General features: G+C 42.3%; 1 protein-coding gene across 1 annotated transcript in view; it reads left to right on the top strand.

The window, feature by feature from the left end:
* SNTG2 (syntrophin gamma 2) overlaps positions 1 to 6937 on the top strand; it is a 522646-nt gene extending 515709 nt beyond the window's left edge. Inside the window, exon 17 of the mRNA XM_068279105.1 lies at positions 6702 to 6937. Within this exon, the coding sequence (XP_068135206.1) occupies positions 6702 to 6833 (132 nt within the window). The 3' untranslated portion in view covers positions 6834 to 6937. The remainder of the gene's footprint in view (positions 1 to 6701) is intronic.
* The last annotated feature ends 5078 nt before the right edge of the window (positions 6938 to 12015 follow it).

Below are 12015 nucleotides of genomic sequence, written 5' to 3'. Positions count from 1 at the left end.
CTCTGGTCACCTGGACCCACCATCTATGTGAAAAATCACTGGTTTCGCCACTCTAGTGTGGCCTCCAGCGATCGGGGATTTCCCAGTGGCCATTTTGATTGCATCACTGTTTGCCGAAATTTCTTGTTTTAAAGGCAACATTTTCGTGTTCTTAGCCTCTGCTATACAGATGCAGAGGCTGACTGTGACCATTCAGTGGTGGGAGTTCGTCAGTGTGGGAGGGAGGTGGGATGTCATAAGAGGATACTGGCGTGGGACCACTCCTGAGGTTACTGGCGTGAGATTATCCCAAGGTAAGTATCCCTGGTTAATTTAGAACAATAAAGGACTTTTTTCGTTGTCATGTTTTTATTTCTTTTTTTAACTCTGCTGAAATGGGTAAGGGGTACCGTGTACCCCTATACTCATTTCTCCTGGGGAGGGGGCGGCTTCCGGGGTCCGCTTGTTAAAGGGGAACCCCGGATGGCACCATGAACCCCCCAGGACGTCGGCGGCCCCCACCTCCTCCATGGATTGGACAAGGGCTCTGGGGGAGAGGGGGAGGTTGGCCGCCCCTCTCCTCCAGAGCCCCCCCATACCATGGACCATGTGGGCTGGTATAGCTCAGGGTGCAAAGCCCCACGTGGCCGGGACTCCGCATTCTGGCTATCCCAGCCTGCATGGGGGACAAGGGGGTTAAGGAGGCTTGGGAGGGGGGACCCCACGCTGTCTGTTTTCATGAAATGTATACAATATGTATACAGAACTCGGAATGCAGTAACCAGTTCTGCAGCAGTGTCATTTTACACAGTTTTAAAAACATTTTTCCTATGAAACTTTAAAATCGATTTTTTCAAAAACTATAAGGTCTTTTCACAATTTTTTTTTTACCATGTTCCTACTCGTCTGCTTAACATACATGCCAAATTTGGTGATGATAGCATGTACAGGGGCTTTACAATTAACCCATGGAATTTAGCACTATTGTCTTCAATGTAAAAGCGAATTCGGTACTCGGAATTGCCGAATTTTTGGGTTTCGAGAGCTTACTCGGAACTGCCAAATTCCGATGGCAAACTCGAAATTCGGAATCCGAGAGCTCAGCCCTAGTGGTGGGTTCACAGTACAGGTATGCAGTGGTGGGTTCACAGAACAGGTATGCAGTGGTGGGTTCACAGTACAGGTATGCAGTGGTGGGTTCACAGAACAGGTATGCAGTGGTGGGTTCACAGAACAGGTATGCAGTGGTGGGTTCACAGAACAGGTATGCAGTGGCAGGTTCACTGAACAGGTATGCAGTGGTGGGTTCACTGAACAGGTATGCAGTGGTGAGTTCACAGTACAGGTATGCAGTGGTGGGTTCACAGAACAGGTATGCAGTGGTGGGTTCACTGAACAGGTATGCAGTGGTGGGTTCACTGAACAGGTATGCAGTGGTGGGTTCACAGTACAGGTATGCAGTGGTGGGTTCACAGAACAGGTATGCAGTGGTGGGTTCAAAGAACAGGTATGCAGTGGTGGGTTCACTGAACAGGTAAGCAGTGGTGGGTTCACTGAACAGGTATGCAGTGGTGAGTTCACAGTACAGGTATGCAGTGGTGGGTTCACAGAACAGGTATGCAGTGGTGGGTTCACAGAACAGGTATGCAGTGGCAGGTTCACTGAACAGGTATGCAGGTACTGAACAGAACAGGTATGCAGCCAGGAACAAGCTAAGCCTAACTAATCTTTCCCTATGAGAGACAGTCTGCAGCAGCTCGCCCTACTCTCACTAACGCAGGCACACGAGTGAGCGTAATGGCCACCGCTGCCTGCCTTGTATTAGGGGGGGAGTGGCTCCAGGGGCTAGTGTAGCCTAATTGGCTACACTGGGCCTGCTGACTGTGATGTAGAGGGTCAAAGTTGACCCTCATGGTGCATTATGGGGGGACGCGAACGCGAACCACTGAAGTTCGCATGGAACCGTTCGCAGGTGAACCGTTCGGCCCAACTCTACCGTACACCCATCCTATGGATCTGAGTGAACTCTTGAATGAACTCAACTTGCCTAATCTCCATGCTCCATCCAGTGACTGACTAAACAATACCTTGTACTCCTACTGTGCTACATGATCTGGTTTGCATGTATTCCTGTATTGTTTTATTGCTGTATGTCACCCCTAAAGAGGAAAATCTTAAACTTTAAAATGCATACAAATAAGAAGTGCATTTCTCCCAGAGTAAAATGAGCCATAAATTACTTTTCTCCTATGTTGCTGTCACTTACAGTAGGTAGTAGAAATCTGACATTACCGACAGTTGTTGGGTTAGTCCATCTCTTCATGGGGGATTCTCAGCATGGCCTTTATTCTTTATAAAGACATGCTCTGAAAATTATTAATACAGATGCTGGCCAGCCTCCCTGCTCGCTGCTCACTATTTTGGCAGTTGGACAGAGCAACTGCCATTCACTTAGTGCTTTTTAAAAATAAAGACAACCCTGAGAACCCCCCTATGAGAAGGTGGGCTAATCCAAAATCTGTCGGTAATGTCAGATTTCTACTACCTACTGTAAGTGACAGCAACATAGGAGTAAAGTAATTTATGGCTCATTTTGCTCTGGGAGAAATGTACTTCTTATTTGTATGTGATTTAAATGTTAAGATTTTTGCGCCAGTTACTCTTAAATATGGTCTATAACCTTAACTATTGTACAGCGTTGCATAATATGTTGGCGCTTTATAAATACAATTAACCACTTCAGTCTATCTGGACGGATATATCCATCCAGATAGACTGTGCTGCTGCTGCTGCCTGAGGCGCGCTCTCCTGCTGCCTGGCGTTACCCTCCCGATCAATAAATGTGAATATAATTTCCATTCACCGATCTAAGTCACCCGCAGAAAAAACAATGGTCTCTTATCAGAGACCACATTATTTCTGCAAAAAAAAAAGTTTCCCAGCCTCCTTGTAGTTCCTGGAAGCGTGATCGTACGCTTTCAGGACTTTTTTGACTGTGGCCATCTTGTGGCCAAATAGTAAACTACACCACATACATTTTTTATTAAAGTATTACGTTATTTTATATTTAAAATTATCTGTTTCCCTCCCACACCAAAAAATACCCAAATACATTGTTTAATAAAAAAATAAAAACAGTTACAATAATAAAAAAAAAACTTAAATAGTTACCTAACTTAGTTACCTAAGCTTTGTGTAATTGCCTTCTTAAAACAGAAGGAAATTTGCAATAATTCAGTTGTAAATGAACATTTGTGGTTACCCACAATGCACCACCACTAAATATGCAAATTATCCCTTTTCGCCCTTGTTAAGCCAAGCAAGCATCCAGAACTGCTGGTGTATAGCAAGCCTTTAGCTTTAAGTTTTACACAGCCATATTAAACCCACATGTAGAAAGCCTGTTTCAGACTTTTGGTCCTCATCAGTACATGGCAGGGATTGATAAGGCTTTATGAAGTAGGGCTTGGACGAGTACAACAGAGTAACCAAGCAGCTCAGGGTGACCCAAAGTACTAGGAATGTATAGGGGGATGAAAGGAAGGCTTTTTGGTTCCTTTCATCCCCCTATACATTCCTAGTAGTTTGGGTCACCCTGAGCTGCTTGGTTACTCTCTTAGTTACCTAACTTAGTTACTTTTTTCTTTATTCCTATAAATAGACTAACAACCTTTAAGAAAATAAATTAGTTATTTTAATGAACACTTTAAAGGGACCGTGACCTCAAAAAATAAACAAAATTAGTACTTACCTGGGGCTTTCTGCAGCCCACCGTAGGTCGGGAGGTCCCCCGGCGTGGTCCTGGCTGTTCTCCCAGTCCCTCTGCCGCATAACGCACTGCGGACACCCGGGCTCCCACTGAACCGGGATGCTCTTCGTCATCACGTTGGCCACTACGCGTCATCAGGGCGACCGGCGTGACAGTAGTGCGCATGCAGCAGCCGATGTGATGACAAAGAGCGTCCTGGTTTAGGAAGTGGGAGCCCGACACCTAGCCCGGGTGTTGGCGGTGCGGTATGTGGTGGAGGGACCGGGAGAGGAGCCAGGACCACGCCGGAGGACCTCCCGACCTACAGTGGGCTGCAGAAAGCCCCAGGTAAGTACTAATTTTGTTTATTTTTTGAGGTCAGGGTCCCTTTAAAGTGTTCAATAAAATAACTCATTTATTTTCTTAAAGGTTGTTAGTCTATTTATAGGAAAAAATAAAAAAGAAACTAAGTTAGGTAACTAAGTTAGGTAACTATTTATGTTGTTTTTTTGTTTTTGTTTTTTTTAATTGTAATTGTTTGTATTTTATTTTTTTTACTAAACAATGTATTTGGGTAATTTTTGCTGTGGGAGGGAAATCATTTTACCAATTTCGTTTATTTTTTGAGCTCGAGTCCCTTTAAAAATACAACATACTGTATTTTGCAGGTTCATGCCTATCAGCCAACTTCTGTTACATGTACTGTAGATTTTCAGTATTACAGCAGATGTATTTTTAATTAATTAAAGATCAATAAAGATGCTAATAAATCAGGCATTAAGTGGTTAAAAGTTACCCTTATTAACCACTTAGCTATCTTACTTAAAAGTATAAACTCACTCATAGATTTAATTATTTTAGTTTACTGTTTAATGTTCCTTGTTATCCAATGCAAAAATGAAAAAAAAAAAAGAAAGAAAACACAACAAAAAGCATAGTAGTATACATAGTGCAGAAACTCACAATAGCCAAACAGAAATAATATATCACTGGCAAGTCTAATATTTGGTAATACATATTTGTGTGTGTTCCCTTAAGATATATATAAAAACATAAAAAATGATGTGATATAAAATATGAAAATGTAATATAAAAACTAATCACCTAAGGCATGGTCTGAAAAAAATCAACTTTGTGAAAACATAGTCATATTGAAATGATGCTTCATGGAAGAGTAAATATTTCTTAGCAAAATAACAGAAAACAAACTATAAAATGTACCAAGAGTCTGTAAGCTACAGTATGTGATCTTGATATATTTGTTAGGTTTGACAATAAATTGTTTGTTTAAGGTTTGTTGGAAGTTATGTGTAAATGAAGTGGAACAAAATAAAAGTACTAAAATCACACCAAATAATCAAATATTTGCCTCCAGTGTATTTCAAGCAAATCATTAAAGAATTGTTGAAACACAGAAGCATGAGCGACACAATACCTTAGCCAGACTAGGTTTGTTTTTCTGTTTATATTATTGTACCGAACTAAGTTAACTTAATATAAAACAGCTCTCCTGGCTTCTGCTCAAAGCCATGATTTTTTTTTTGTTTTGCTAGTTAAGATAAGATTAAAAAAGGCAATAAAAGAAAAACAAAAACCTTACCAAAGGGACCCATTGTCATTCAGTTAACTAGACTACACAAGGCATGCATGATTAAAGGCTGTTAATGACCGCCTCAACTGATAATCAGGTGTGTGTACTGGAGCCCCCGAAGTTGATCCAGCAGGGGGATCAACTTGGCTGAGTGATGGCTGATTTGATTGTGCGTGCCACTTCCCTGCCTACCATGTGCTGTCAATCACGCGCTGCTCCATCATCCCTCGTGCACAGTGAAAGACTGGCTAGTGCCCCTTCTAACTACTTCCTGACTATTTTATGTGGTTTATGATGGAACGGAGAAGCATTGGGGAAGCTTTTTGTCCAATCAAATTAAACTTTCATCAAACAGGCAATGGGACTATAACAGCCTGCCAATCTGGTATTATAAATGTATGCATTAACCACTAAAAGACCGCGGTGATAAACCCCCCTAGTGACCAGGCCATTTTTTTAAAAAATAGGCCACTGCAGCTTTAAGGCCTCGCTGCAGGGCTGTACAAGTCAGAACACAAGTGATCCCCCTCCCCACCAACAGAGCTTTCTGTTGGTGGGGTCAGATCACCCCTATGATTGTTTATTTATTTTTTATAAATATTTATTTTCTTTTTTTATTACATTTACCTATTTTTTTTAATTATTTAAATATCCCTCCCTCCCCCAGTCAGCCTATCACAGCAATCAGCTGTCATAAGCTTCAGCCTATCACAGCACATTGCTCTTGTGTCCCCCGGTTGACAGCCATGTGCCTTAGATCGCAGTGCTGTACAGAGTTATTAGATGGCGGTTTAACCGTCTAACAGTCTCCGAGTAGCAATCACCGCTGGAAGTCTGAAGGTGGAGCGGAGCTTTGGTGCGCCCCATCCCCTGCTATCTCCACCCGGAGCCGTTCATGCCAATCAGCGTGGAGTGGTCCTGGTTCTGCCGTGCTGCTCACACTAATCAGCATGGAGTGGTCCTGGGGCTATCAAAATGTAAATTTACATTTAATTAAACTTCACTATCTGTTCCACACCCCTACGACCTTTAGATGGGGGAGCTTTCTCATTGATCACTAATGGTCACTGTTCAGTGCACTTCTGCATGAACAAAATGTCTCTGATGAATGAAACAGCCGCCTCTGGTGGCAGGAGGAAATGGTTACGCATCATGATTTATCCCAATAGATGTAGGTGCTGGTGGCTGAGACACTGGAATGTCTCCAACCCACACATGCATTTTCAGAGAGTTACTACACAGCAGGGTAGCATAGCTGAGATCCAGTTATTTTTTTCCTTTGACAAAAGTCTGGAACCAGCAGTTTCTCTACTTGGCATTTCTTTTCCATTCTTAGATTATCAGCATATGTTGTAAACTAACAGTTGTGTCTTTCTCTTGCAGGAGCTTGAATTTCAGGATCTCACTGGCGTTTTGCACTGCATCCATTCCTTCATCGCCGCTAAGGTTGCATCTATGGACCCCTCATTCATAAACAGTCAAAGTACATCAAGGAAGTTCATCTACAACACGTAATTTCAGCAAGATGGTCTTCAGAGAAGAGCTATTTTGCTATGAGATTTATTTCATGCACAATTCATTTTGACTACAAAAACTTTTGAAATAAACAGAATATACAGTGGAGGAAATAATTATTTGACCCCTCACTGATTTTGTAAGTTTGTCCAATGACAAAGAAATGAAAAGTCTCAGAACAGTTCATTTCAATGGTAGGTTTATTTTAACAGTGGCAGATAGCACATCAGAAGGAAAATCGAAAAAATAACCTTAAATAAAATAGATAGCAACTGATTTGCATTTCATTGAGTGAAATAAGTTTTTGAACCCCTACCAAACATTAAGAGTTCTGGCTCTCACAGAGTGGTTAGACACTTCTACTCAATTAGTCACCCTCATTAAGGACACCTGTCTTAACTAGTCACCTGTATAAAAGACACCTGTCCACAGAATCAATCAATCAAGCAGACTCCAAACTCTCCAACATGGGAAAGACAAAAGAGCTGTCCAAGGATGTCAGAGACAAAATTGTAGACCTGCACAAGGCTGGAATGGGCTACAAAACCATTAGCAAGAAGCTGGGAGAGAAGGTGACAACTGTTGGTGCGATTGTTCAAAAATGGAAGGAGCACAAAATGACCATCAATCGACCTCGCTCTGGGGCTCCACGCAAGATCTCACCTCGTGGGGTGTCAATGGTTCTGAGAAAGGTGAAAAAGCTTCCTAGAACTACACGGGAGGAGTTAGTGAATGACCTCAAATTAGCAGGGACCACAGTTACCAAGAAAACCATTGGAAACACATTACACCGCAATGGATTAAAATCCTGCAGGGTTCGCAAGGTCCCCCTGCTCAAGAAGGCACATGTGCAGGCCCGTCTGAAGTTTGCCAATGAACACCTGAATGATTCTGTGAGTGACTGGGAGAAGGTGCTGTGGTCTGATGAGACCAAAATAGAGCTCTTTGTCATTAACTCAACTCGCTGTGTTTGGAGGAAGAAAAATGCTGCCTATGACCCCCAAAACACCGTCCCCACCGTCAAGCATGGGGGTGGAAACATTTTGCTTTGGGGGTGTTTTTCTGCTAAGGGCACAGGATAACTTAATCGCATTAACGGGAAAATGGACGGAGCCATGCATCGTGAAATCCTGAACGACAACCTCCTTCCCTCTGCCAGGAAACTGAAAATGGGTCGTGGATGGGTGTTACAGCACGACAATGACCCAAAACATACAGCAAAGGCAACAAAGGAGTGGCTCAAGAAGAAGCACATTAAGGTCATGGAGTGGCCTAGTCAGTCTCCGGACCTTAATCCAATAGAAAACCTATGGAGGGAGCTCAGCTCAGAGTTGCACAGAGACAGCCTCGAAACCTTAGGGATTTAGAGATGATCTGCAAAGAGGAGTGGACCAACATTCCTCCTAAAATGTGTGCAAACTTGGTCATCAATTACAAGAAACGTTTGACCTCTGTGCTTGCAAACAAGGGTTTTTCCACCAAGTATTAAGTCTTTTATTGTTAGAGGGTTCAAAAACTTATTTCACTCAATGAAATGCAAATCAGTTGCTATCTTTTATTTAAGGTTATTTTTTCGATTTTCCTTTTGATGTGCTATCTGCCACTGTTAAAATAAACCTACCATTGAAATGATACTGTTCTGAGACTTTTCATTTCTTTGTCATTGGACAAACTTACAAAATTAGTGAGGGGTCAAATAATTATTTCCTCCACTGTACATATTTTTCCCCCATGTCTATCTATTCTATCTAAAGCTAATATATTCATGTTTAATTTAAGATTTATCTAATCGTGTATCATAAAACAATTCAAAGCACATTTTCCTACTTCTGATTTGGAAATGACAAGGAAATAGCACTTTAAAACACTATTTCAGTTTCTGAGCCACCTTTAGGAAATGTAAGTTTACAATGATGCAGAAATCTGTTGATAGGGTCTTATTGTGTACATAAAGACAGAGATGGATGGCATGCTTATTATATTTTAGACTTTTTTTTTTGCAATCTAGGGATTTCAATCCTACAGACTGCCTTGGACGGCATCAGTGTAATATTCTGTTAATAGAATTAATGGTTTTGCCTACATGTATTTATGAAGGTATTATACAGATGACTAGAGCAGCTATGTATTTTGATAAGATATTGGATATTGTATATTTCATCGGTGTGTTATAAAGCTCATGGAAAATGCAGATTCTTATAAAGATTTACTTTCATGAATAAATGTCTTGTTTTTGGTGTTTGTTCAGTGATGCAGAAAAAAAAACGTTTTGCCCAATCGCTCAGACCACAAATCTTTTCTCAACCAGGGAGCCAACCAGCCAACACCCGGATCCCAGCAACAGGTGTCAAAATCCAATGTGAAAAGAACAAATGACTGGGTCTCGATCTGAATTAAGCAATTATAGCTTGATTTATTAGTATCACAGCCACTAGATAGTAATAGTAGATAATAAATCAAGCTATAATTGTATACATCCAGGTCTAGACCCAGTTATTTGTTCTTTTCACATTTTTTCAGTGATGGCCAATGTGCAGAATCCAGAAATTACGAGCATAAAGGTGCAAAAACATGGACAACCAGTGTCCCCCATAACAATTGTAATTAATTGTTAGGGTGGTGACACTGCAGGGTACAAGGCACTACCAGGTAGTTTCTACTATTCAATCAAAGGGAAGCAGAGACAATGGGGCAGTGCACAACGGTGTGGCATTTGGTGGGTGGGATAAGCACAAGGACAACACCCTCATCTATTATTTTTTTCATTGGTGTCACTTAAAACAGGGATTCCCAACCCTGTCCTCAAGTATCACCAACAATGCATGTCTTGAAGAAAACCAGAACCATTCACAGGTGGGATTATTTGTTTCTCAGCAGAGCTGATTATCACCTCTGTGGATTGCTGCAAAACATGCACCACTGTTGGTGGTACTTGAGAACAGGGTTGGGAAGCACTGCCTTACAAATCCATTGTACCTAGTATGATGGAGACACATGCACATATGGTAACACTAAATGGTAAGGCTTAAAACCAACAGAGCACCTGGGTGCTCCTAAGTTAAAAAGAGAAATGTGTGTTTGGAGGGAATTGAGTTTTTACTTACCTTAGGAAACCATTTTGCAGTGATCTTGCGTGTCCCTGACTGCCACAATGCATGCTGGGAGACATAGTCTATTAATGTGAGTACATCTCCAAGTCTGTAGGCATAGTCATAATAACCTCCCTGGCGGTCTATTAAAAATCGCCAGGGGGCAGCGCAGCAGTTTTTTTTTTAAATCATGTAGCGAGCCTAGGGCTCGCTACATGATAGCCGCTGTGCAGCGGCATCCCCCTACCCTCTTCGATCGTCTCCGGCGATCGGCGATCAGGAAATCCCGCTCAAAGAAAAGGATTTCCTGGAGGGCTTCCCCCGTCATCGACGTCGTGACGTCTAAGGGAGTCCCGATCCACCCCTCAGCGCTGCCTGGAGCTGATAGGCCAGGCAGCGCACGGGGTCTAGGGGGGGGGGCTCTGCGGCACGGCGGATAGCGGCAAATCGGCGCAGGGCGGCGGCAATTGGTGTGCTCACGCAGCTAGCAAAGTGCTAGCTGCGTGCAGCAAAAAAAAATTGCGCAAATCGGCCCAGCAGGGCCTGAGAAAACCTCCTGCGCGGCTTACCCCGAACCTACGTTCGGGGTTACTGCCAGGAAGGTTAATGAACTATACCTCCTAGCATGCATTGCAACAGTTGGGGTGCATGACATCACTGCGGCTGCTTTGAACTGTGTTTCTGCAGTTAACAAAGAAGCAAGATGGAGATGCGCCCGGGTATAGGCGGTGGCTAAAGAGCGTCCTGCCCCACTTGTAGGTAAGTAAATGCCCCTCAAACACACACCATTTATGAACCTTCCTTAGGACCAGTTTTGCTTAATTTCTCATTCAAATAAATGAATGAAATGGGAAATTATTTAGCAATATGGATTTTTTCTTGCTTTTCAGTGCTTCTTTGCCTTATTTATTTGGTAGGTTCAGCACAAGTCATTGAGCAACATTGCAATGCTATGAATGATAATTGCCTATACAGAAAGCATGACACAGTAGAGTTTGGGAATCTACAGCAACCATGACCTATAGTAGGGTTAAAGCAAGCAATATGGTTTACTAACACTATTGCAATGTTCATTTATTATTACTTAAAGAGGAACTCCAGTGAAAATAATGTAATAAAAAAGTGCTTCATTTTTTACAATAATTAAGTATAAATTATTTAGTCAGTGTTTGCCCATTGTAAAATCTTTTGAATCCTTGATTTACATTCTGACATTTATTACATGTTGACATTTTTACTGTTGGCAGGTGATGTAGCTGCTGCATGCTTTTTTGGCAGTTGAAAACAGCTGTAAACAGCTATTTCCCACAATGCAACAAGGTTCACAGACAGGAAACTACCAGGAGTACCACGGTCCTCAGAATTTCTTGTGGGAGGGGTTTCACCACAATATCAGTCATACAGCGCCCCCTGATGGTCTGTTTGTGAAAAGGAATAGATTTCTCATGTAAAAGGTGGTATCAGCTACTGATTAGGATAAAGTTCAATTCTTAGTCAGAGTTTCTCTTTAAAGAGACTCAGAGATGAAATAAATGCAAGATCTTTTACTTTCCCGGGACTTCCTACAGCCCCATAAGCATGGATGCGTCCCTCGCCGTCCTCCTGCGGTCTCCGATTCAGCTGCGATCAGTCCCGGTAACAGGCTCAGTTGAATCCAGTCTGAGTCTTCTGCACATACCCGGACCTCCCGCGCATGCGCAGTAGACCCGGATTGATGCAACTGAGCCAGTTACCAGGACTGGTCGCAGCTGTACGGCAGACCGCGGGAGGATGGCGAGGGACGCATCCGTGCTTATGGGGCTGTAGGAAGCCCCGGGAAAGTAAAAAACTCTTGCATTTATTTAATCTTTGAGTCACTTTAACTGATCTATACAAGCATGATATAATTAAGTTTAGAAAAACAACAAAAAAAAAGTATTTAAAATAAGATTCTTTAAATGCATCTAAGAAAATGGTTGAAATGGTCAAAGTGTACCAGAGCTGTTAAAAAATAAAGATTTGATACTCACCCGCAGCTTCCTCCTGCAGCATAAACCTGAGTCCCACGCCGTCTCCTTTGCATGCGCAGTAGACCTGGACTGATGCGACTGAGC

This window comes from Hyperolius riggenbachi, chromosome 4 (genome assembly GCF_040937935.1).
Source record: "Hyperolius riggenbachi isolate aHypRig1 chromosome 4, aHypRig1.pri, whole genome shotgun sequence".
In the NCBI taxonomy this organism is placed as follows: domain Eukaryota; kingdom Metazoa; phylum Chordata; class Amphibia; order Anura; family Hyperoliidae; genus Hyperolius; species Hyperolius riggenbachi.
Note: the sequence above shows the minus strand (reverse complement) of the source record. Positions and strands in the feature narration are given on the sequence as shown.